We start from the raw sequence: 22,958 nt of genomic DNA, 5'->3' as shown, positions 1-22,958 counted from the left end.
GAGTCATTAATTTGTATGATGTTATAACAGAGTACTAAGAAACAAATGAATAGATTTGAGAGGCATATGAAGAATTACATAGATAATAAAAGAATAAAAGCAACTAGGAGAGCTGTGGGTATATCTATCGAAGGTCGTAAAATGTCTTTGTAATAATAACAGTTTTTGACTTCTATGAGAAAAATGTTATAAAAGATTTGCAAAGATAGTGTAGCTATACACAAAAACGTACAATTTCGGTATTAAATTGCATAAGTTATAATTGTAACCATGATTGTGCTCAATAAAAATGTTCGATAAAAATTTTCGTATATGTTTATTTTTATGATCGTAATTATTTCTGTTTATTTCATTTTTAAACTGCATAAATTAGGACGGAAAGTTAAATTGTAAAATAAAACTTTTATATTGTAGATTTATAAAATATATCAACTCAATTTATGTCACATTAAGTTTGATAATTAATTATTTGTAACAGGAAAATTTTCCAGTGATTCTTTTTTCTTTTAAATCAGTTTTTCGTAAAAATTGAATTATATGTCACTAGAAAATTAAATGGCGTCACTTCCGACCTAGTGAAAGATGGCGTGATCTTTTTCCGGTTTATCGTTATATTCCACACACGGCAAAATGAAGGCTAAGGGTGAAGTAAGTAAATATTCAGAATTATGTTTAAAAAATGATAAATTTACCAACTGAGAAAGATTTTCTGCAATCACTGCACTTTTTAAGTTATGAAAAACTCATCTACAATTATAAGGATCAAGTTAAATTACGTATTAACAACGGCTTAACCTAACCAACCATGATACGGTTGCCGACACATGTTCAAATTATGATTTAAGGGTTTATCGTTTATCGTATTTTGTTAAATTCACACATGAAATGAAATAGATATTTTTGTCTGTATATATAATATACTTCCACTCGCGAAGAAGTTCATTGACTTCCTTTCAATATGTCAAATTTTATCACATGCATACACATCTGAATTTAATTGAATCCGTAATAGGAAAATTTCTTCTGTATTAAAAACATATTTTAATGTTTCTTTTGTAGTTGAAGGAGTTCGAAGTCATCGGTCGCAAATTGCCGACCGCAAAGGAAAAAACCACACCGTTATATAAAATGAGAATATTTGCACCTGATGCTATTGTTGCAAAATCTAGATTTTGGTACTTTTTGCGTCAACTCAAAAAATTTAAGAAGTCTACTGGAGAAATTGTTTCTCTCAAACAGGTAATTGTTATGTGAATTGAATGTTGCTAAACATTTGTATTAAATGTTTCCAATAAAATGCATACACATCCCATCTTTCAGATATCAGAAAAGTCTCCAGTTAAAATCAAGAATTTTGGAATTTGGTTGAGATATGATTCAAGGTCTGGAACCCATAACATGTATAGAGAATACAGGGATCTCTCTGTTAGTGGCGCTGTAACACAGTGTTACAGAGATATGGGTGCCCGTCATCGTGCTCGTGCCCATTCTATTCAGATTATTAAAGTGGAAGTTGTAAAACCAATAAATTGTAGAAGACCTCAAGTGAAACAATTCCATAATTCGAAAATCAGGTTCCCACTACCAAAACGTATTCATCACAAGAATCGTATGCCGCTCTTCAGTGTTCGAAGACCACGTACATATTTCCTTTAAATACTTTCAACTAAATGTTTTGCATATTGACATCAAATATATTATTCTAAACAAAATAAAAAAACATTTATTCTAATATCATACCCTTATCACTTATTTATCCAATTCATGGTCATCCTTATTCTCACTAGAAAGATTAATAAAATATGTATGTATTATCCGGCGAAGTAAACTTGAAGCTTCTGACATTATCACCTAACCAAATACATGTTCAACGATCAGGCCAACCTCACTACTCTTCGGTCTTGCACTGCCACCGTTTGAGGACAAGCTGCAACGTAGATAAGTAGTTCAGACAAATGATTTTCAATCTTACAATAAATAATTGCATTTTTTCATTTCCTCTGATATCGAAATCCTTTCCTTGAATCCTGTGATGGTCAGAGATTTCCACTTGCAATTCACACAAAAGGAACATTAACTTTTCAATGAAAATTATAAACAATTTCTAACTAATCTACTGCGTGCAATTGTCTATTCAATGCGTAATTAATATATTAAGTTGAATCATGCAACAAATTCATTTAATACTTTCAATAATTATAAACTACCATCTAAATTGTTATTTAACAAGAAACACTAATTATTTTATAATTAAAGTACTTGAACATTAACCAGAAATTTTATTTTACTGTCTACGTCATTAGTATTGTTGAACCCATTAAAAGTTGATTATTAGTATGAATGACCAGGATAGCAATAGCGAAGAGAGACAAGGATAGCACTAAAGAAATGAGTTAGAGAAGGTAAAGAATAGGGGAAGACAAGGATAGCACTAGAGAAATGTGTTAGGCATGGACAGAAAATTTCAAAATGAAACTAGCGCCATCTTGTGTTTGGCGACGCGAACAACGACTTTTTAATAGGAACACAGAATATAAACAGAGGTATTAGACAAGGAAAGCACTAGTGTGGGACAAGGAGAGAGAGAAACGTTTCCTATTGGCTGGGGGCCGCCATAGTTACACTTCCCACGGGCTAAATCAAGTCGGTCAGGGAAAAATCATTAATAACTCAATAATTACGATAATTTTGTGAACTTTTAGAATTGAAGAATAAATTATGGACCTTCAGCAACTTTCACAGATAGATTTCAATGCAATAAACCCTTTTGATAATTAGTTATTAAATATTGTAGTAGGTGTTGTCGGCAAATTAGGTTGGGGATACCGTATATCCTTCTTGTTTTTCATTAATTTTCTAACTTTGCACGAATAATTTGTACACTTTTATGTATGCGTTCGAAAGGCTGTTCCTTTAGCTAGTTTCTCCTGTTGATTTTAATGCATTAAACTCTTTTGATAATTAGTTATTAACAATTTTATTACGTGATGTCGGGAACGATACCGCATACGTTTACGGTTTTTCAATAATTTCATAGATTTCTACTAAACTCTCGTGCAACTTTCTATATGCGTCTGATAGGTAACTCCTTTGGCAATATTCTCGTATAATTTTTATTAACATATGAGGTTCAGTTTAAGAGTAATTAAACATTATACCAGAGAGTCCCCTATTAATCGTACTCGGGGAGTATAGTCGAATGTTCTGAACAATTGCTAATATCTAATAAACCACGTCACTCACGGCTACCAAAATTATCGAAGAATATAAATAAAAGTCCATTCTGCATTCTATATGCTTCAAAGTGCATAATTAATCACTCATGTCTATTGAAATAACGAAAATGCGTTACGATTGAATGCGACGGGTGTAATACTCACCCAAAGAATGTTAAATAACTATCAAACCATGAGGGATATGTTAATAAAAATTATATGAAAATGTAGAAAAGAGAGTTACCTTTCAGTTGCATATAGTTAGTTACACGAGAATTTAGCAGAAAGCTACGAAATTATTGAAAAACCGTGAAGGTACTTGACTTAATAATTAATTATCAAAAGGGTTTAGTGCATTAAAAACTATGTGTGAAAGTTGCTGAAGGTCTACACTTCATCCTTCAATTCCAAAAGTTCACAAAATCATCGTAATTATTGAGTTATTAATGATTTTTCCCTGACCGACTTGATTTAGTCCGTGGAAGGTGATGCTCAGGTGCCCGTCAGCCAATAGGAAACGTTTTCTATCTATCCTTCTCGCACAATATTGCGTTCTTTGTCTAATACCTTTGTTTATATTCTGTGTTCCTATTAAAAAGTCGTAGTTTGTGTCACTAAACGCGAGATGGCTTTCTGTCCTTGTCTAACTCTATACCTTTCCTTTTCTAACTCATGTATCTAATACTATCCTTATCTATCCTTATTTTTTTCCTTGTCTAACTAGTTTATCTAGTGATATCCTTGTCTACCCGTATTCCTTTCCTTGTCTTACTCATTGCTCTATTGGTAAATACCTCCACGAGTTATCCTTCGTGCTAAGCATGACTACTGACGGTACATTACCATCTTTCAATAAGAATTACATAAAAATTAATCACACAAATTAACTAAAAAATTCTATATTAATCACTCAAATTTTCTACTACACATTTAAATTAAAAAAATATTAACAAAATTTATACAGACTTAGAGAATTTTGATATGTTTAAGTGATTGACTTACACTACTTGTTGATTCCGTAGTTATTCCGTATTAGTCAATAATTTTTCAGACGCTCGAAATTTTTCGGAATACATTTTCGAGGGTATTTTCGTGAAATTGAAAAACTTCTTCTTATGCTTTAATGCTCTCTTATTAAAAATGATACAAGATTAAATAAACGTACAAAATATTTATTAAGCTGTATAAAATAATTACAATGTACTGAGAATCATAAACATGTTTAAAACATGAATAACATTCATAAAACATAAATGTTATTATGTTTTATAAGTGTTGCACAATTATAAAAAAATAAAAACATTCAATAACATATGTACTTTTAAAAAAATATAAAAAAGAAGTCTAAAGTACTTCCAAAGTTACACATTAACTTTCTTCTAAATATATTTATTTGAATACTTATCAACATTGGACGGATAAGGAGATTTTACATGATAAAAAATTTCTATTACCTAAGAGTTTTGTAAAAACGTTAAAAGATTTCAACAGTAAGCGATAGAGGAAAAATGAAATTTATGTTAGCGCGTGCAATGAATGTAACTTAAATGCCATTTCAATTAAATTTTGTGGTGCCGAATCCTGATAACACACATACAGCTCCTTTGGATGAGGTGTTGTATGCAATCGACCAACAACCCAGTAAGTTAGATTTTCCCATTCAAATAAGACACCGTATTCTTTAACAGCAATTAAACTCTTATTAATTACAGTTTTATCCATATCTGAATTTAACATTGTTTTAAACCTTACTGTATTATATAACAATTTGTGAATAATATGAACACATCTGTTAAAATTAACAAGAAAAGCATGATCCTTTCCTGAATGTTCTAATGGCTTTGAGGATAAAAGAATTCCTTCAACCATATCTAAATGTACATAGTGATATAAATAATTCTTATCACCTGTTGTTAATACCTTTGATGCTAAATATTCAGCTTGATTTAATAGATTTTCTCTTATATTAGATATATCCATGCTCAACATTCGACAGTCACTCTACAATAATATATTTTGTGTAAGTATATATATGTATATGCAAATAACATAAAGAAATGTAAACTACTTTAATTACGTTGCTTACTTTATATATATCAATATCAGAGTCACTATCGTCAGAATACCTTGATCTACTAACAATTTTTTCTCTTGTTACACGTCTTCCTAATATAGGCATTGCTTCATCACTTATTTCACTAACTCCACCTGTTCCTTGACTTAAAGAATCTTCTGATGTATGCAAAGAATATACTACGAAAAAAATTAAGTACTTTTTAAATTTACTCTTTCGTTCGTATTTGTAGTAAATTGACAGTTTTATTTACCAGATCCCAAGACCACGGGACATTCTTCTACATTACGTTTTTTTAAAATTGAAGGTATTTCTTGAGTTCTTTTATTACCACTTGAAGTATAAGACGATTTCACGTTTAAATTTTGTACATCTGTCGACTTTATAAAACCTAGAAGATTTTCTGTGATACTAGATGATGACTTCACAGAAACAGGATCTTCATAAGCTATTACTTCTGGTCTAGTGTTAGATTCAATCCACTTGGCTGCTAATGTTGTCACTCCTATTTTTTGTATATGCTTTAGAGTTTCTTGAGCTTCTTCTACGTAAAATACATCAGGGCCAATAGTTTCACTATGTCTATGAACAAAAAATGTAGAGTGTTATTGATAAAAATTTTAAAAGGATAGCAAAATTATGGAAAATTACTTTGCTGTACATCCACCAGATTCTAAAAGGACTGCCAATAAATCATGTCCATATCCAACGACAAGTAAGTACCATTTTCCATCGGGTACAAGTGGTTCATTGTTTTTATTATTTTCTATATCTCCACGATTACAGGAAGAAGGGTATACTTTTTTCCAGATAACAAGACTCTTTACAGGTTCATTATTTATCAAATTTAAAAGACAATTTTGTCTCAGGTAAGATTCTATGTCGATCAAATCTTTATGTGTTAAATGAGATCCAAGGAGATAATGTTTATGATAAATACAACTACCTAAAATTGTATATAGCCTTTGACAATTCATAGGATCTTCATTCTAAAAAAAGCAAAATTGTTTTACATTATTCACTATCTTTTATTAATTTACCACATTAATTTACTACATTTATTAATTTAATATATACCCAATCTCTGTAATCCATAGCTTCCATTTCACTCAAAGCAGCATCAATCTGAATTTGTGCATCTCTTGATAATTCTATAAAATTTGCAACTGAAAAGGTACTCCTAAATTTGTAACTTTCCATACTTTCAATATTATTATGAATTTCCATGCAAGAAGTAGTTAATCCCGAATTATTCACATAACTTTTTATATCTAATAACTGTTCAATAATTAAAATAAAAAAATGATCTAAAGAAGAGTGATTTTCTTGAAGTGTAAAACATTCTGTTAATGATTGGTATGTAAATTCTAAAGTTCTAACTATATCGCCCGATAAATTAACAGCTTCTTCAACACTGCAACTGTAAATATTGGAAATAAAGTAAATTGAATATATACTTATTTTTACCACAGTATATAAATATCATGCAATTATGGCTTACCACTTTTTTGGCAATGCTACTAGAAGTAACTCATCATTTTGAGGTGTATAGACAATGTGAATTTCCTCTTCTGCTACCTGTATTGTTGTACTATAAAAGTTGTACTATAAAATGTGATTGTACATATGTTACACAGATTATGTATTTATGTAAAGTAGCATAAGTATTTAATCATACCTAGTAGGCTGTTGACCTCCTATTCCTGGTAATAAATGATTAAGAGTTATAAAAGCTCCTCTTGCTGTACATAAAATAGAGTGTATATTTTTATTTTCAGATCGAGGAAATGTATATAGAACACCTTGTAGTTCTGGTCCCATTTCTGAAAGTTCTGTAGTTCGTAGATACAATACACCAAGTGGATAATCTATTATGGACTGCATCAAATCTTTACTTTCTTCCCTATTCATTAGTCTTTGTACTAACACAGATTGCTAATAATAAAACCAACATATTATCTTTTGATATACTATATTCTGAAACTATCTACTAAAAATTTTAAAATATAATTACCTTTGGACAATTTAATCCAGACAATGTTGCTGTAACATCAACACCTGCAACCCTTTGTAATTCTAATGTTACCTAAACAAAGAATAGAAATTAACAGTGATGAAGTATTTTATATTCTTATAAAATCCCGTAAATTTTAATTCTTACATTTGTTGAAATAGTTATCTCAGATAATATGTGATCTAAATTTTGATATGTAACATTATTTGAATTTACACTTCGCAACCAATCACCAATTTTAATATTTCTATTCTTCATTGCTTCTCCATCTGGTATAAATCCAGCAACCATAATTCGTGTTTTATCTGAAAACACTCCTGGTATAATTCCAAAATATGCTTCGCACAGTGTAGCTCTTCTTCCTAATTTATGTCTTCTATTTGGATCAACCCATAGTGTAACTTCTCGAATTTCTCCTGCCTTGGAAGTTTACATATTTTTATATAAAATAAACTTTAATAGAAGAAATAATTAAATATCAACTAAAACCATTTACTTGAAAATCTCTGAAAGTGACTTCTTTAGTTGTATTTCCTTCTTTTCCTGAACTTCCTATATTGTTTACTGTGGTATTCAGATTGCTTTTTTTATTTCTTGTGCTCAAACGTTTACTTTCCTTGCGTCTTATAAGTTTCATGAGTTTTCCAGCTCTTGTGCTACGACGCCGTATCAATTCTGGCTGAGAATCTCGTTTTATTTCATTAAATGAAAATTGTTCATCATTTATGTTATCTAATGCAGATTCTACATAAAACAGTTCTCCATTAGGGTTGATTTCCGATTCCCACTCTGCTGTGGAACTATAACAATTTAAAATGAAGAAAAAATTATACAATAAAATATATTTTAATAAAATAAAAACAAAACTTTAGTTACCTATCTGTGTCTGAATAATATGAACCAGTACTTGATCCACTGTCACTTGCCCACCAATCATGTTCATTATCATCTATTGTATTTTCCAAAGGACAAATTTGATCGTTATATTTGTATTGTGATTTTAGTAATACATTCTTAGAACTTGCTTCATCCATTTCTGTTTAACCCACTTATGAAAATTTATGAAACACTTTCTACAATGCAGTTACGAGTATTGCTTCAGACGTTTACTATATTCTACTTTAACACAATCTATATATTGTTTCCCTGAACTGTTTAAAGAAAGGTTAGGTCAAGAAATTACCTATGCATTTGTGAAACTTCGATGCGTACATGTACCGGTGATTATGAAAGTGGTGCAAGGCTTATTTCTCGTTTTCAAATATTTAGACTTTTACGTTTGGGCGTATTGAAAAGTATTTTTCCATTATGGAATAAAATGTTTCTGTCATTGCAAAATTTTAAGAGTAACTTGTGCGAAAATATGTCTTTTAAACCTTTGAACGACTTACACCGTTTTCAAAATTAATAGTACATTTTGTGTTGGACTTCGATGAATGGCACCGACGTATTTGTAGTAAAAAGAAATCGAAATTTCAGTAATGTTTAATTTATATCGTTTATCCATACAACTGTTTTTACAAAAATCACATATGAACTAAATCTGTAAATCTTTACAAAAATAACTTGATACTTCCAGGTTTCAATTATCTTTGTTTTTTCTTTTTTTAAATACATCGATGAACAGTGAACAACATAGGAAATTACATTATTAATCGCTACATGTATCAAAGTATAAGTAATTGGTCGGATTTCTCATTAAAAAATAAATATAAATGCTTATTTCGCCTATTGACATAAAAACATTATCGAATCGATTGTTTGAGTCTAGTAGCGACAGACTTTATTTCATGACTCTCCTTCTTTTTATGCGGATCAGATTGGAAACATTTCCATAGTCTTAAAGTTTCATCAGCTCCTGCACTAAGTATTGTAGTGCCATCAGGAGACATTGCTAAGTGTAAAACTCGACTAGAATGTCCTGTAAGTTCTGCAACTTTCGTCATTACGGGATATTTCCAAATTGTTAACTGATTTTGTGCATATCCATGACCGGATACGATCTCTTTATACGTTGTAGACCAAAGCAAAGAACATACCTGTGACTTCGTATCTACCGTATTTAAACACCCACCTATTATACGAAAATTAATACAAAAGTAGGATTTAAATTAAATCGATATTTTTATTATCATGTATGGTAAATGCACGTATCTAGTCGTTCTTTTCTTTACCTGTATTACAATTCCAAAATCGAATAGTTCTATCGGCAGTACCACCTCCGCTGGCAAGAATATTGTTCTGCCATGGACACCATGCAAGTGCTTTTACAGCAGCCTGATGTTGATTTAATGAATAAATTGGTTCAGTTTGTGCATAACTCTGTCCAGGTATTGATGGCCATATTTGAAGCATATTATCATTACCACCACTTGCTAAATATTTTCCATCAGGTGACCACTTTAAACCACATACTTCTTGGGCATGTGCGTTAATTGTTGATATCAGGTGGTCCCTTTGTCTAACATCATGATGTACTATTTGTCCTGCTCTGTATGATATATGTACATACATGCATAAAGTTTTTTATATATATAAACAAATTATATGACAAAAGTTCATACCTGCATCCACTTGTCAAAACATGTGAGTTCCAAGAAAGAGACCCAACTCTAGCTGCATGACCATTCATTACACGTACCCTTTTTGTTTGACTGCAATCCCACAATTCTGTATTTCCAACTGTAGTGCCTACAGCTAAATAAGGACCTTCTTGAATCCATGCAACAGAGCAAACATAGTCATTTCCTTCTAATTGTAATAATTGTTCTATTGTCCCTGTTGCAGCATTCCACAAATATACATTAGCACCTAATGCTACAGCTAAAATATTACTCTCTGACCAATCAATCAAATTCAAATCTGAAATATGATTACAAATTTGTATTATTGTTTGGTAAGAAATATTACACATATACATAATGTGATATAAAATGTTCTTACAATAATCATCAATAATTTCTGGAGCATCCAATATTCTATCAGGAGTTTGTGGAATATATCTTGTAGAAGCTTTCACACTAGCTGGTGTCTTACTTTGACTGTACACAACACGTAATGGATTTTGATAACCTTCTGGTGGAGCTGGAGCTTTGTTTTGATATGATAAAACTCTCATGTTATTAATATCACCACCATGTAAATTTTCTGCTATAAGTCGCTGCATTTCCCTTTTAGAAGGACTTGCATTGTCAATTTTTTCTTCATCTTTTTCTACATTTGCTTGTTGCTGAATCTGAAATGAAAAAACTTCACATTTAATGAATGTTGCTGTTATATTGCGATAATAAATCTATACTAAAAAAAAAAAAAAATAAGTACCTTATAATAACCAAGATCAAAATTAGTAGTTGATCTTGAAGGAATAAATCTATCACCACCACTAGGTGTTTTAGCTGGTGTAGAAGAAGTATAACTTAATTAGATAGTGTTCAGAAAAGAACATACAATTTTTCTTATTTAAAAATAACTATTCTGTATTATGGATATTACAATAAATATTTAAAAATAATATCATACTTGGGGACTTCTTAGAACCTTTTGAAGGTGTTTTTTTAGTTCGAGTATCACTCTTTTTCGTAGGTGTTTTCCCTGCAGTGGTATTTACAAATGATCCATTTGTAATTTTTCGCGATGCATTAATACTAAGATTGATACTGCACATATAAATAATTATAATGATAAAAAACCCCTCGTTTGAAAAAACATTTCACGTGTGATAAAAACAAAATGGTAAAATAATACCTCGAATTTGATGTTTCTAAACATTTCTTTTGCCAGCGTGGAAGTGGGCCCTTAATATTTTCGTCCATACGAGTTAAATTGTTTATTTCTTTCATATATTTAAGATGAGACATTACAAGGACCGTAACAACGATTTAATTAAAAAAAAATAACAGATAACAGGTAAATGAAATTTTAAATATTAATTAAATCGGAAATTTTATAGTGTTGCTGGATTTCAGATAATTAAACTGTTTCACTTTAGTTTTAAATTCATTAAACGACAAAATTGTTTGTGAAAGAAAATACGAAAAGTTTATAAACGCGATAACGAGAAAATATTATGTCACATTAAAAAATACCAAATTCTTAGACCATACATACAACTTGTACTTAAAACGAACAAAATACCGGACATTTAAAAAGTCCGTTAAAATTTATTTAATGTAAATTGAAATATTTTTATATTCAAATAAAATATGTAAAATATTATAGATGTACACATTTTGAACACAACAATATAGCTAACTTCATAATTCTTTTAATATTGTACTTTATCCATTTGTTCTATACATTGTATTCAGAAAAGTCAATTACAATATGGGATACTTATACTAGAAACTTTTTTATATCAGTTAAATTATATATACATATATTTATTTGTTAAATAATACTGTAAAACACAGTAGTTTTCCGAGTACTATAAACATTTGAAAAGTAAAAAAAATTGAATATTTACATGTTTTTAAGTGAATTCTTCGTCACCAAACAACGCTTTCTTTAATTTTTTTTCAAATGAAAAGCTTTGTTGCTGATGTTCCTTTAAACGATTTTCAATTTTTCTTGAATTATAATGCACCTGCATCACTTGACTTTGAGTATTTTTACAAAAAGTTGCTAATTGTTCAAATTCACAATCCTTTCCTTGAGACTTACATAACTTTCGTTTCTTTACCACTGGTTCATTAATATCATTTCTCACTTTATTTTCTTTTTCAGCTTCTTGAATGCTACGTTTTTTTGGTACAATCTTATATTCAGCTAGTAGATTAGATTTTAACCACCATGGTAAAGTTCGAAAGTGTTTTATATGTTTTTTATTGTAAATTACTTTTAAATCTTCATCAAGGAGATATACTTTTTTCTTAATAATGTATAATAGAACATCGATAAAATTTGATACAGTTGAAATCCCAGTTGTAAGGAACAGATTACTTAGCATGTTACAAGATATTTCATCACTGTCAGATGTAAATAATGCTTCTTGACAATAAGTTGTTATACTTTGACGAAATGCATCACTGTTATTTATAGGCCATGCATACCTAGAATAAATAAAAATCAATTAAACCAAATTCATAAATATCATTAAATGTATTGCAAAGAATATATATAATATTCCTTACTTCCATTCTGGCAGTTTAAAGCTAGACATCACTGCTTCTAATTTTGCTTTATAATCTTCATTTTTCCAAATATCGTCAAAGTATTCATAGCCACATGGCATTGTATGTTGATCTTTAATAAATTTCTTAAACTCTGGAGCAAATTTTGTATACATAAAGGATTCTGCATCTAATATTATACCTATTAAATGAGTAACTGCTTCATTGTGTAAATCAATTATAAACTTGGGCTCCTCCAAAGCATATAGTAACTTTTCATTATAGGACGAATCATCAAATATTCTGCAAAAATATAAAGGTGCTGTAAACATTGATAAAGTGTAAATAGAAAAAGATAATTAAGTAACATTTCTTTCATTACAATACCTCAGCCATAATTCTTCTGTCAAACAGGTATCATAAATATTTTGCAAATAATCCATTTCTAATGGATTCTGAGGTGATTTATTTATGGATAACCAAAGTATTGCACTTTGAGTCAAATTTAAGATTGTTTTCTCTGTAAAATCTTTTTCATGCATAATTGTATACATTGACAAATACCCAGATGTTAATAATTTTTCTAAACAAGGAACAACTTCTAAATATATTGTATGTTCACACTTGGAATCACCCAAAATAATAAATACCAGAGGTATAGACATAAGCCTGTCTCTTGATAATACAGTTTTAGTTAAACGTTTTACAACGAACTTGATTTCTTCCGAAGCATCGGCTATAAATAAAAGAGCATCTGATCCTGTTAAATAATGGTCACTAATTAGACCCTCAAAATGTCTGATACAGATATGTAACATCTCAATTTGATTTGGTTGGTATAATTTTATGACAGAATCCAGAGTATAATCATCAGGACATAGGTACTGATTCATTATTTTTTTATAATGCCATAAAAGTGCTTTGTTATGTAAATTTGGCCAAGAAATAACTAGTTTCCAATAACAACTGGAATGTATATTACTATCTGAAAACTTCAAGTTTTCTTTAATAGCAGTATAAATTATAATTTCAATTGGTGCTAAAAATTCAGAATAAGGTTTAATCCTTTTCTGTTCATCTCGTTTTTTGAGCATACGTTCAATAACTAAATTTTGTTTTTTAGTATATAATAATTTTGCACACTGTTCACTGGAATGCTTTTGTAACCATACAGGTGTGTTTTCTAATGCTTTTCTCTGTTGTTTCTTCCTTATTGTATTACATTTCCATATGTTGAAATATTTAATAATTACTCTATTCTTTATTTTCATTGACATTTCATATAATTTTTGCGTATTAACAATTTCTTCTTTTAATATATTATCACAAATTTCATAAGTAACTTCATTTACAATCTCATTATTAACATCCTCACTAAATGTGTTGCAACTATGTATTCTATTTATTTCCTCCTTCACTATAGTAGAGCAACATGCTTGTATTATTTCTGTTTGCACAGTATTTAAAATTTCTTCAGCAGTTTCATTATTTTTTTGCATTTTCATAAGAAATTCTTGTTCCTCTAATTTTAACTTCTCTGCTTCTTCTTCCTGTGAAGCTTGTTTTTTTACTTCTGTTGTGCACATAAGGAAATTCTGCTTTACTTTTGAGGTATCCTTTGTCACAGTAATCACAGGATTTGCAATGTTTGATGATGTTGGAGTAGTTTGCATACTTGAATATGTATTGGAAAATACTGTAGAAGGTGTAACATTTTTTGAAAATATGTTTCCTTGTAGATTTTCTGAAAACATATTCTTATTTGCAGGTGTTACAAACAAAGGTGTACTACTGTTTAATGGTAGGTCAGATTGCTTGGAAAATATATTAGAATTTCTTGAAGTTGTTAATGCAGCATTGAATGCATTATATACAGGAGACTCGTTTGGTTGTTGTTTCGGTATTAAATTAAACGTTTTTAAATCTTTCTGATTTTCCATTTTTGACTTCAATGATGCATTTGTGTTTGTTTGAAGTTTACTCATATGTGGTTGAGTTTTAGAGATAAAAGAAGTATTAACATCAGATATTATGGTTGTAAATATATTTGTATCAGCTCCAGTAGTTGAAATAGACTTTAATACATTAGTATATTCATTAGTAGTCCTGTTTGCATTATTTCCAATTTCTTCAGAAGCTGATACTGATTGCTCACTTTTTACTATGTTTTCATCTATAAATTCATATGGATCAGCTGGAGTAAAATTAATATGCTTATTTTGATCTTCTGCATTAATGGAATCAGGCATTAAATAACCATGTGAATCAAAACTGTTATGAGGTGTATGAAATTTATAAGTTTTTTCTGGCATTTTCCTTCCTGCTATACATTCTCCAATGGATAAATGTTGCACATTTCTTTTAGATTCTATTAAATTACATGCTCTGTTCTGTTTTATATTTAATACAGGCATAGTAAAGTTTTGTCGATTTAGTAATACATGTAAACCATCTTTTGAAACATTTAGTCCTACTTGCTCACAAAAGTAAATAGCTTCATTTTCATCTTCAAAACCTAAGATATCAATTAATTCGTATAATGGATATGCTGTTGATGCAGTTCTACAGTAAGCTTTGACTAGTACTGATAGTGCTTTTAATCTTACTTGATTAAAGTATCTTAGTAAGATGCAAGCATTTAAGTATGTAGTTTTTGAAACAAGTTTAAAAAATTTATAATAATTATTTGATTCAAGAGCAGAGTATATTTCTAATGCAAATTGAACTTCTGATGATTTTTGGATACATTTTGGCAATCTTTGTAAATCCCACATAAAATTGCCATTGTTCAAATTTAATAAAATAATATATGCCCGAAATTCAGATTCATTCTTACAATTAATTCCCTTTACTCTCAGATCATGATACATGTACTTCAATGATTGTAAACACTTTGTTAAGTTGTCAGAATTTATTCTTTTATCGAAAATAGATGGTTCTTCTGCGCAAAGTCTTTCAGAACATACTATGTGAAACCTAGCACATTGTTCAACTAACTTAACACTATCTGTGCAACATAATTCTTGCTGTGTTATGTCTTTTCTAATACTCCTTGTTCTATCCCACAAGAAATGGTACCATTCTCCCAAATTTGTTCCCTGTTGATCACAAAGATTTGCTATTTCATGAAGTAAATAACTCATAGTCATTTTCAAAGATTTCACTGGTCTTAATTCATGTGCCATTGGCTCTTCTTGATCTGCAGAAGACCTGGAATATTGTTTGACTGCTGTCATGTGATTTATTCTATATTCATTAGTTTCAAGCTGTTCATATAAGGCTACTTGTCGTTTTGATTCACGCATTAAACGTTCCTTTTCAGGACACATATCAGGGCATGTACCAATCATTACTTTAGCTGCTGCTAATGTATGTGATTTAACTTGTTTCATTCGCATAAGTCGATCTCTTGCTTCTAATACCTTATATTTATCTTCAGAAGTATATGCAGGTTGTTGAATTATATTTTGTAATTCTTCAATAGTAGCATTAGGTAACAAATCAGATATTTGACTATCAGATTTATGTTTTTCAGATTTTACAGATGCTTTTTCTACTTTTACCGATGACTTTGATATACTTTTTAATTGTAATGCTTTATTTTTTTTAGTTAAAGTTCCATCAAAATTGTTTCTATTATTTAAATGATATTCCAGATTCATCATAGAGTCTAACTCTGATTTAATTTCATCCTCAGATGATTTAAAAAAATTAGATACAATTTGTGACACAATGTTCTTCTGTAGATCTTTTTTCTTTGTAGGAGATTTTGGTGATGTATATGACTTTGTCCATTCTACATTAAATTTTTCTCTCAAATATTCACCACTGTTATTATAAGCTACATTTGCTTCTTCTTTAGTAGCATAGACAACAGTAATTATTTGTTTCTTGCAGCGAATGGTAATTTTCACAAGATTTCCAAACTGAGTGAAATATTCTTTTGCTGTTGCTTTTGTAAGTAATAATTGTGGTACATTTGTACATGTTATTGAATTTTCCGGATTAATTTTGACAACTTGCGATCTGGAATTTTTCTTTAATTGTTCAAACATTGCAGTGTCTTTGATTGCATGTGCAAAGACATTAACATCTGGTTTGTAAGAATTTCTTAATATTTTCGGTTTATATTGTTTTTCACACATATTCGATTGGAAAACAGATACATCTTGATTATCAACTTGTGATACTACTGTTGGCACAGTAAAAGTAAATACGTCTTTTTTAACATCAGACGCGTCTGATACTTGCTCCAAACTAATCCCAAAATTAATAGATTTAGGAGGATTGATTATGTTTGGTTTAGAAAAAATAAATGTCTTCGAAGCTTCGTGTTCTAATGAAATTATATCTTTCTGAATCCTTTCTTTACACTCCATTTTTAGTCCCTTCTTTATAGTTTTATACAATTGATATTAAAGACGTCATTCCGTCCAACGTTTTCCAGTTACTGATACGTACGTACCTAGGTTTACATTATCCTGTTTAAGTATGGCACGGGTTAGGTTATGGTCGTTATTTATTACACCACCAAAGATAACCAGGGTAATAGAATGTACTTATGTACTTATGTACCCATGTATGCGCAGAGTTTATAAGTTTGTTTAACTTTTTTATTAACACATATAATTTAATATACAAATACAACAATGTATATATAAATACAAAATATTTAGTAAAAACATTACGAAAATATATAAAAATATATTGATTTAAATCAAATTCAAAATGGAGTAATGACAGTTTATAGAAAATGTAGGGAATTTTCATTTGGTGGAGTGCATTGTTTTACCAGTAATCGTTGTTCGGTTTATCCCAAATAAAGACAGTGAAAATTATCACGACAAATTGTACTATAAATACATAACATTAACTGTATTTTAGCCTGAGACTTTTATGCAGTATTAGTGAACGTTTTACAATGTTCATTGTCCTAGACATTAAATTCATACATTGTCACCAGTTAAATATTACGAGTGCAACCAACATGGCAGTGTATTCGGAAGCTACCTTTCGCTCTTATGGCGGATAATAATGTTGGTATATGTAAAAAAATAAACGTTTCATCAATATTTCATAAGACGGTTATATCTGATTAATAAAAAAAATTTTAATAATATTCATGAAGTAATGAATATTTGAATGTATAATATAACCGGAAGAACTCTAAAGCGTAACCGATCAGCCATTATCAACTCACGATTGACCAAGTTTGAATCTTGTAACGGTCGTGTATGTAAGTATAAATATTTTTCAATATAGGACATACCGCTTGTATGCGGTGTTCTAATTGAGAATTCACATTTGTCAAATATCCCATGCAAATGTAACCGTGCGTAGGTAGATGGATCCAGTTTACCTTTACTACACCCACTCTAACCTTCTGTGTGTTTATACTTATGATCTTTGATTGTGTTAATTAAATTGCATCCTTTGTTATATCGGTACACTGATGACAGGCTTGCTCAGTTGGTATTCACAATATCAGTTAATAAGTACAAACCAATGATGGAGGATACAAATGACTTATTAGTATGTGCATCAGAATTTATAAAAGGTAACAAATTAAAAAATATAAAATAAAATAAAATAAATAATGTGAAGCTTTAGTATAGAATTTAACTTGCATTAAGTATTATTTAAGTATTTTCAAAATGTAAGTTGTATTTTTTTTATGTTATAGATCGATTATATTTTGTAACATTAAAGGCAATGACAAAGCCAAAGAGTACTCCAAACATTCATTATTTCAGTATCGATGATGAATTGATTTATGAAAATTTCTATGATGATTTTGGTCCATTGAATCTTGCTATGTTATATCATTATTGTCAAAAAGTTAACAAAAAACTCAAAGCAGTAACATTAAGAAAGAAAAAGATTATACATTATACAACCATGGATCCAGCAAAGAGAGTCAATGCTGCTTTTCTTATAGGAAGTTATGCTGTAAGATACCATTATATTAGTTGCATTTATTCTCTTAAGTGTTCATTTTGTTAAAGAAAATATAGTTAATAAGTGTATATTTTTTAGATATTGTATTGTAAACGCACAGCAGAGGAAGCATATGACTGCTTAAATAGTAGTCCTAACAGTCCACCATTTATAATGTTTCGCGATGCTTCTCTGGGTACACCATGGTATGAAATATCCTTAAGTGAATGTCTTAGTGCCATATACAAGTGCCACAGACTTGGATTTTTTGACTTTCAAGATTTTTGTGTTAAAGAGTATGAATATTTTGAAAGAGTGGAAAATGGAGATTTAAATTGGATTGTTCCTGGTAAATTCATAGCATTTTGTGGTCCTTATGCTAAATTCAAAATAGAAAATGGTAAATTCAGATTTAGATTAAATTGTGTTTAATAATGTTCTTCTATCCCTTTTTGATTTATTATTCTTATGTTTTCTTTTCCACAGGATATCCACTTCATGCACCAGAATCATATTTTACATATTTCCGTTATAACAATGTAACAACAATTATACGTCTCAATAAAATAATTTATGATGCTTCAATCTTCACAGATGCAGGATTTGATCATAAAGACTTGTTTTTTCTTGATGGTTCAACTCCAACAGATTCAATTATGCGTCAGTTTCTTAAGATAACAGAGAATGCAAATGGTGCTGTTGCTGTTCACTGTAAAGCAGGACTTGGTAGAACAGGTTCACTAATAGGCTGTTACATTATGAAACAAATGTCTTTAGCTTGCAATTTAAAAAGTAGTATTAAATTCTGATACTGAAAAATTATAAATTTTATATTTTAGAAAAGAAGCATATCTTCATTCATTACTAAAAGAACCACTACAATCACAAAATGGAAATCCAGTGCATGAATATGGAATATACTCTATAATTGGTAAACCTAAAACATTTTTGTCTAATCTAAAAAGTGCTCATGTGGCGCAAGATAATGTTTCGGGAATAATGCATCGCGTGGATGGAATTACATTAGATGATCATATACCTGCTGCAAGCACTAGTACAACTAAATATACGACTTTAACTCAGGGTGATAAATTGAATGAAATCAAAGCAAAAAGAAAACGTTTACCAACAAACCATGCATCCCTTAATAGAACTACTGGGCCACCAACATTAGTACAGTAAATATCATAATACCACAGTTTAACTTATTATCCATAATAAAGCAATAATCAATTTACGAATATTATGTTTTCAGTCCTTACTTAAGATCATTACTACAAACAAGAAGTCAGAAAAGTACAATTAATACATTAGCTGGAAATAAAGAGAAAGATACTACAAAAAGGCTTCTACCTAGGTCTACTACAACTATTGCTAAAAGGTCAGTCGACTAAGTTTTCTTATTTAATAATTACTCACATTTCCTTATATTTATTATTTTTTTGTAACAATTTTTTCTTTTATTTCCACACTACTCTCTTTGATTTTGATAACATTCTTTTTTACACAAAGTTTTTTTTGTTGTACCAAGTTAATTAATGTATTAAGTTTGATTTATATTTTAACTATATTTAGCTGCTATATTAAAAATTATAGAAACAGTTGGCTGGTCAGCAGTACTTGTGATTCACCTCCGCGTCGTGTTAAATCAACTAAACCAACAACACATATCCATAATATCAACAACAACACATCTACCAGTACTCGGGTTACTTCAATGTCCGTATCAAAACCAGTAACAAGGGCTAGTATAAGAACTTCCTGTATCGCAGAAACCCCTACTACAAATTCGTCTGGCAACAATTCGGTTACGCAACCGCAGCGAGGCATGAATATGATCCTCAGGTCTGCAGATCGAGTAAATCGCTATCATTCTTTAAGACAGTAAGTCTCGGTAACTGTTACTCATAAAATTCTATTGAGTAACAGTTATATAGCTCTTATTAAAAGTTCGTGATTTGCACCTTTTCTTTTATTGAAATAGTCAATTACATATAACAGCTTTCCCATTTTTCTTTGATGCAATCTCTCAATGTTTAAATATGTCATGCATACAGTAAATTATGAAAAATCTGTAGTAATTTTATTCATCAAAGACTTTACATTTAAATAGCATATATTTTTATCAACCTTTAATTTTTTGCGTATATTATACAGAAAAGGATGTAAAACCATATCTAAAAATCTTATGCTTGTAACTAACATTAATTTGCATGTAGCTTGAATTTGTGATTACTCTTAAATAGTGCATGCATTGACAAAAAATTTTTGTTTAAGGCATACAAAAATAATCTCCAAAATGATATAAAAATAAAATGAAATAATATTCTTATCAATTTTCGCTCGTACAATTTTTAAATAAACTACATTTAAAGCTTAGATATTAAATAGCACGTGAGATGGCTAACAAACCACTAACTATTTGTTTCTGTGATTTGCAGTGCGCGTACGACCAAAAGTTATAAAACTGCATTTATTAGATGACTAACCGATATTCTCAGTGGCATTGGAGACGACAATCCGGTAACACGAACATCTCGACAGCGTAGAAGATCGCACCGCTTAAATCCGATCATTCAGTAAAACTATCTTATTGATCTCCAATCTTCAACTTGAGCAACTATTGTTTTTATCACGATCAACGAAGATCAAATAGATCTGCAACTATCATCATAGCATTTTCAAGGTAGTTACTTTATGTTTATCTTTGTAAAGGTGGATTATAAGTTTCACATAGTAATGACAAAATTTGTACTTTATACAGTTTTTAAAAATTCTTCCATATTCTGTGATATGTTGAACATTCGCAGAAAAAATAACGTGATTTTTATTAATTTTACTTTACAACATTATCTTTCTGCTGGACAGGAAGATAATATTATGGACAAGTGTCTTCAAATCATTTTAAATTTAAATATTTCTATTTTCATTATTGATTGCTGCTTTTAGTAAACGCTTATGTACTACTATTCAAACTAAAGTTTTATTGAAATAGTAAACAATGATATTGCTGAAGTGGAAATCATGTAGAATTTTTTTTTTTACTTTTAATTGCATGCATTGCTAAGCACTCACACACAGAAACTTTTATGTGAAGCCAATAATATTTTCTATTTTTTTTTCTTTTCATATTTCGAATCATTATTAATGATTCAATTTGATTTGAATTTTGACTGACATACAGTCATTCTTATCAAGCATTATCTTCTATTATTTTAAATAATAATTAGAGTGGGTAGAAACTGAAAATCCCAATGTATATTCTTACTTACAATTATGTGATTAACATAATTTATTTGTCTTCATGTAAGAGATAATATCTATACACGAACATAATTCTTGATCATATGTCTACTGAAGTATAGAAAAATGTTATGTATTATATAGATTTCTAAAGTTTAAGTTAAAACAGTAATTCGTGATGATTGATTATAGTCTTTATAACTAAGCACATCATAGAAACTTGTTATTGTGCTAATCATATTACATATATAATATTCTTCAATGAGAAGTTGCAATCATAATGTAATAAAAATGAATTTATGTGTAGGGCTTACATAAGTGCTACATAATATAAAATTGTATAACTAGTATAATTATGCTACAATTTTAACTGCGTCTTCGGATTATTTTGCTTGCTAATATTTACGTGTAGAATGTTGTACTTTCTACTAAAATTTGCTTTTATTACCTTACATTGTCTTTGATACAAAACATATCAAGAAATGTGATTGAAAGAATAATATTAATGTAATGAAAGATCTTTTGAAACTGTGTACTTTGTCAGTATATCTTCTAATGACGCAGAAAAAAAAATAGTCTTAAAATTCGAAATAAAAGCCAATCATTTTGATTTATTAAACATGAGTACATTTGAAAATAATTTTAAATCCAGAGTATTTATATTTTTTCGAAGTGATCCGAGGACCCAATTAAAAGTATTAATTTTCTTTCTGTAGCCTTGTATACAGTGTATATATAAGTGTAAGTTTAATATTCAAAATGTTGTCAAATATAATTATAAAAGTAATATGATAAGTTGTTACTGTTATAAGTGTTTAGGTATTTTCACGCCTCTTTTTTCTAGAAAAAAGCACTGCTTTTGGATGTTCTTAACTGTAGCAGCGTTTATATAGCAAAATGTCGAGCCTAATCTAGATTTTCTGGCAAACCTTTTTACTTTTTAACACTACTCTTTGTTTAAAGTATTTTGCTAATAACTGTTTGTGCACTTATAATTATACACTTTGATACATAATTTTATTCTATATTTGAAAATTACAGTTTGATAAAATCATTTTTTTTTTTAAATGTGCTTGAAAGTACAAAAAAAACGTTAGTACATTTTTAACTTGTTTATATCCAAAAAGAATATCATGAACTTTATTATAATGTTGATAATGGAACATAGAAATATTCTCACATGGTTATGCATGGTAATGCATAGTATGATTTATGTAGAATTATTGTTTCATTATTTTTATCTGTAGAATGTGTAATTAAATTATTAAATGTATCAGTACTAATGTGTAATACGCGAAAAAATGAAAAGTTTAATTAATGTAGACTTGTCTCTGAGAAGAATGTAGTTATATACATAAAATATAATA

At 29.4% G+C, this 22,958-nt stretch overlaps 6 protein-coding genes across 6 annotated transcripts in view; 3 read left to right on the top strand and 3 right to left on the bottom strand.

Annotated features, from left to right (window-relative positions):
• Positions 1-153, top strand: part of LOC108579963 (IWS1-like protein) — a 3,513-nt gene extending 3,360 nt beyond the window's left edge. The window contains 1 exon segment of the mRNA XM_017943604.1: positions 1-153. This exon segment is cut by the window's left edge and continues 6 nt beyond it. Coding sequence (XP_017799093.1) covers positions 1-153 — 153 coding nt within the window.
• A 460-nt stretch (positions 154-613) lies between these two features.
• Positions 614-1,656, top strand: LOC108580004 (60S ribosomal protein L18a). Its single transcript, XM_017943655.1, has 3 exons — positions 614-648; positions 1,060-1,239; positions 1,321-1,656. The coding sequence occupies exons 1-3, from the start codon at positions 631-633 to the stop codon at positions 1,654-1,656; spliced, it is 534 nt and encodes a 177-aa protein (XP_017799144.1). The 5' UTR covers positions 614-630.
• A 3,074-nt stretch (positions 1,657-4,730) lies between these two features.
• On the bottom strand, positions 4,731-8,358 carry LOC108580089 (protein inturned). The gene is made up of 11 exons (XM_017943754.1): positions 8,180-8,358; positions 7,800-8,103; positions 7,451-7,723; positions 7,304-7,375; positions 6,968-7,224; positions 6,791-6,880; positions 6,367-6,709; positions 5,941-6,278; positions 5,543-5,871; positions 5,302-5,468; positions 4,731-5,216 (listed from the first exon to the last, which is right to left on the bottom strand). The coding sequence occupies exons 1-11, from the start codon at positions 8,335-8,337 to the stop codon at positions 4,731-4,733; spliced, it is 2,817 nt and encodes a 938-aa protein (XP_017799243.1). The 5' UTR covers positions 8,338-8,358.
• Positions 8,359-9,048: 690 nt separating this feature from the next.
• On the bottom strand, positions 9,049-11,160 carry LOC108580062 (cell division cycle protein 20 homolog). The gene is made up of 7 exons (XM_017943721.1): positions 11,048-11,160; positions 10,817-10,959; positions 10,625-10,710; positions 10,247-10,538; positions 9,868-10,165; positions 9,478-9,794; positions 9,049-9,377 (listed from the first exon to the last, which is right to left on the bottom strand). The coding sequence occupies exons 1-7, from the start codon at positions 11,158-11,160 to the stop codon at positions 9,049-9,051; spliced, it is 1,578 nt and encodes a 525-aa protein (XP_017799210.1).
• Positions 11,161-11,771: 611 nt separating this feature from the next.
• On the bottom strand, positions 11,772-16,880 carry LOC108579841. Its single transcript, XM_017943462.1, has 3 exons — positions 12,799-16,880; positions 12,433-12,714; positions 11,772-12,351 (listed from the first exon to the last, which is right to left on the bottom strand). Exons 1-3 carry the CDS (start codon positions 16,788-16,790, stop codon positions 11,772-11,774), a joined length of 4,854 nt encoding a protein of 1,617 aa, XP_017798951.1. The 5' UTR covers positions 16,791-16,880.
• Positions 16,881-17,916: 1,036 nt separating this feature from the next.
• LOC108580034 (dual specificity protein phosphatase CDC14B-like) lies at positions 17,917-20,904 on the top strand. Its single transcript, XM_017943692.1, is given in 8 exon segments — positions 17,917-17,968; positions 18,095-18,360; positions 18,448-18,748; positions 18,835-19,142; positions 19,144-19,526; positions 19,604-19,729; positions 19,945-20,232; positions 20,790-20,904. Coding segments are annotated over 8 exon segments (1,767 nt in total). The 3' UTR covers positions 20,833-20,904.
• Positions 20,905-22,958: the final 2,054 nt, after the last annotated feature.

This window comes from Habropoda laboriosa, unplaced genomic scaffold, assembly GCF_001263275.1.
Source record: "Habropoda laboriosa isolate 0110345459 unplaced genomic scaffold, ASM126327v1 scaffold2, whole genome shotgun sequence".
Taxonomy (NCBI): Eukaryota; Metazoa; Arthropoda; class Insecta; order Hymenoptera; family Apidae; genus Habropoda; species Habropoda laboriosa.
Note: the sequence above shows the minus strand (reverse complement) of the source record. Positions and strands in the feature narration are given on the sequence as shown.

Coding starts and splice junctions, on each gene's coding strand:
- LOC108580004 (XM_017943655.1), top strand. Junction 1,240..1,320: donor AAATTGTTTCTCTCAAACAG/GTAATTGTTATG, acceptor CCCATCTTTCAG/ATATCAGAAAAGTCTCCAGT.
- LOC108580089 (XM_017943754.1), bottom strand. CDS start 8,337: ATGGATGAAGCAAGTTCTAAGAATGTATTACTAAAATCACAATACAAA. Junction 6,881..6,967: donor GGAGGTCAACAGCCTACTAG/GTATGATTAAAT, acceptor CAACTTTTATAG/TACAACAATACAGGTAGCAG. Junction 5,872..5,940: donor TCTGGTGGATGTACAGCAAA/GTAATTTTCCAT, acceptor TTTTGTTCATAG/ACATAGTGAAACTATTGGCC.
- LOC108580062 (XM_017943721.1), bottom strand. CDS start 11,160: ATGTCTCATCTTAAATATATGAAAGAAATAAACAATTTAACTCGTATG. Junction 10,960..11,047: donor TTAGAAACATCAAATTCGAG/GTATTATTTTAC, acceptor TTATATGTGCAG/TATCAATCTTAGTATTAATG. Junction 10,166..10,246: donor AGAAATTATTGATGATTATT/GTAAGAACATTT, acceptor ATCATATTTCAG/ATTTGAATTTGATTGATTGG.
- LOC108579841 (XM_017943462.1), bottom strand. CDS start 16,790: ATGGAGTGTAAAGAAAGGATTCAGAAAGATATAATTTCATTAGAACAC. Junction 12,715..12,798: donor ACAGAAGAATTATGGCTGAG/GTATTGTAATGA, acceptor ATATTTTTGCAG/AATATTTGATGATTCGTCCT. Junction 12,352..12,432: donor TTTAAACTGCCAGAATGGAA/GTAAGGAATATT, acceptor TATTTATTCTAG/GTATGCATGGCCTATAAATA.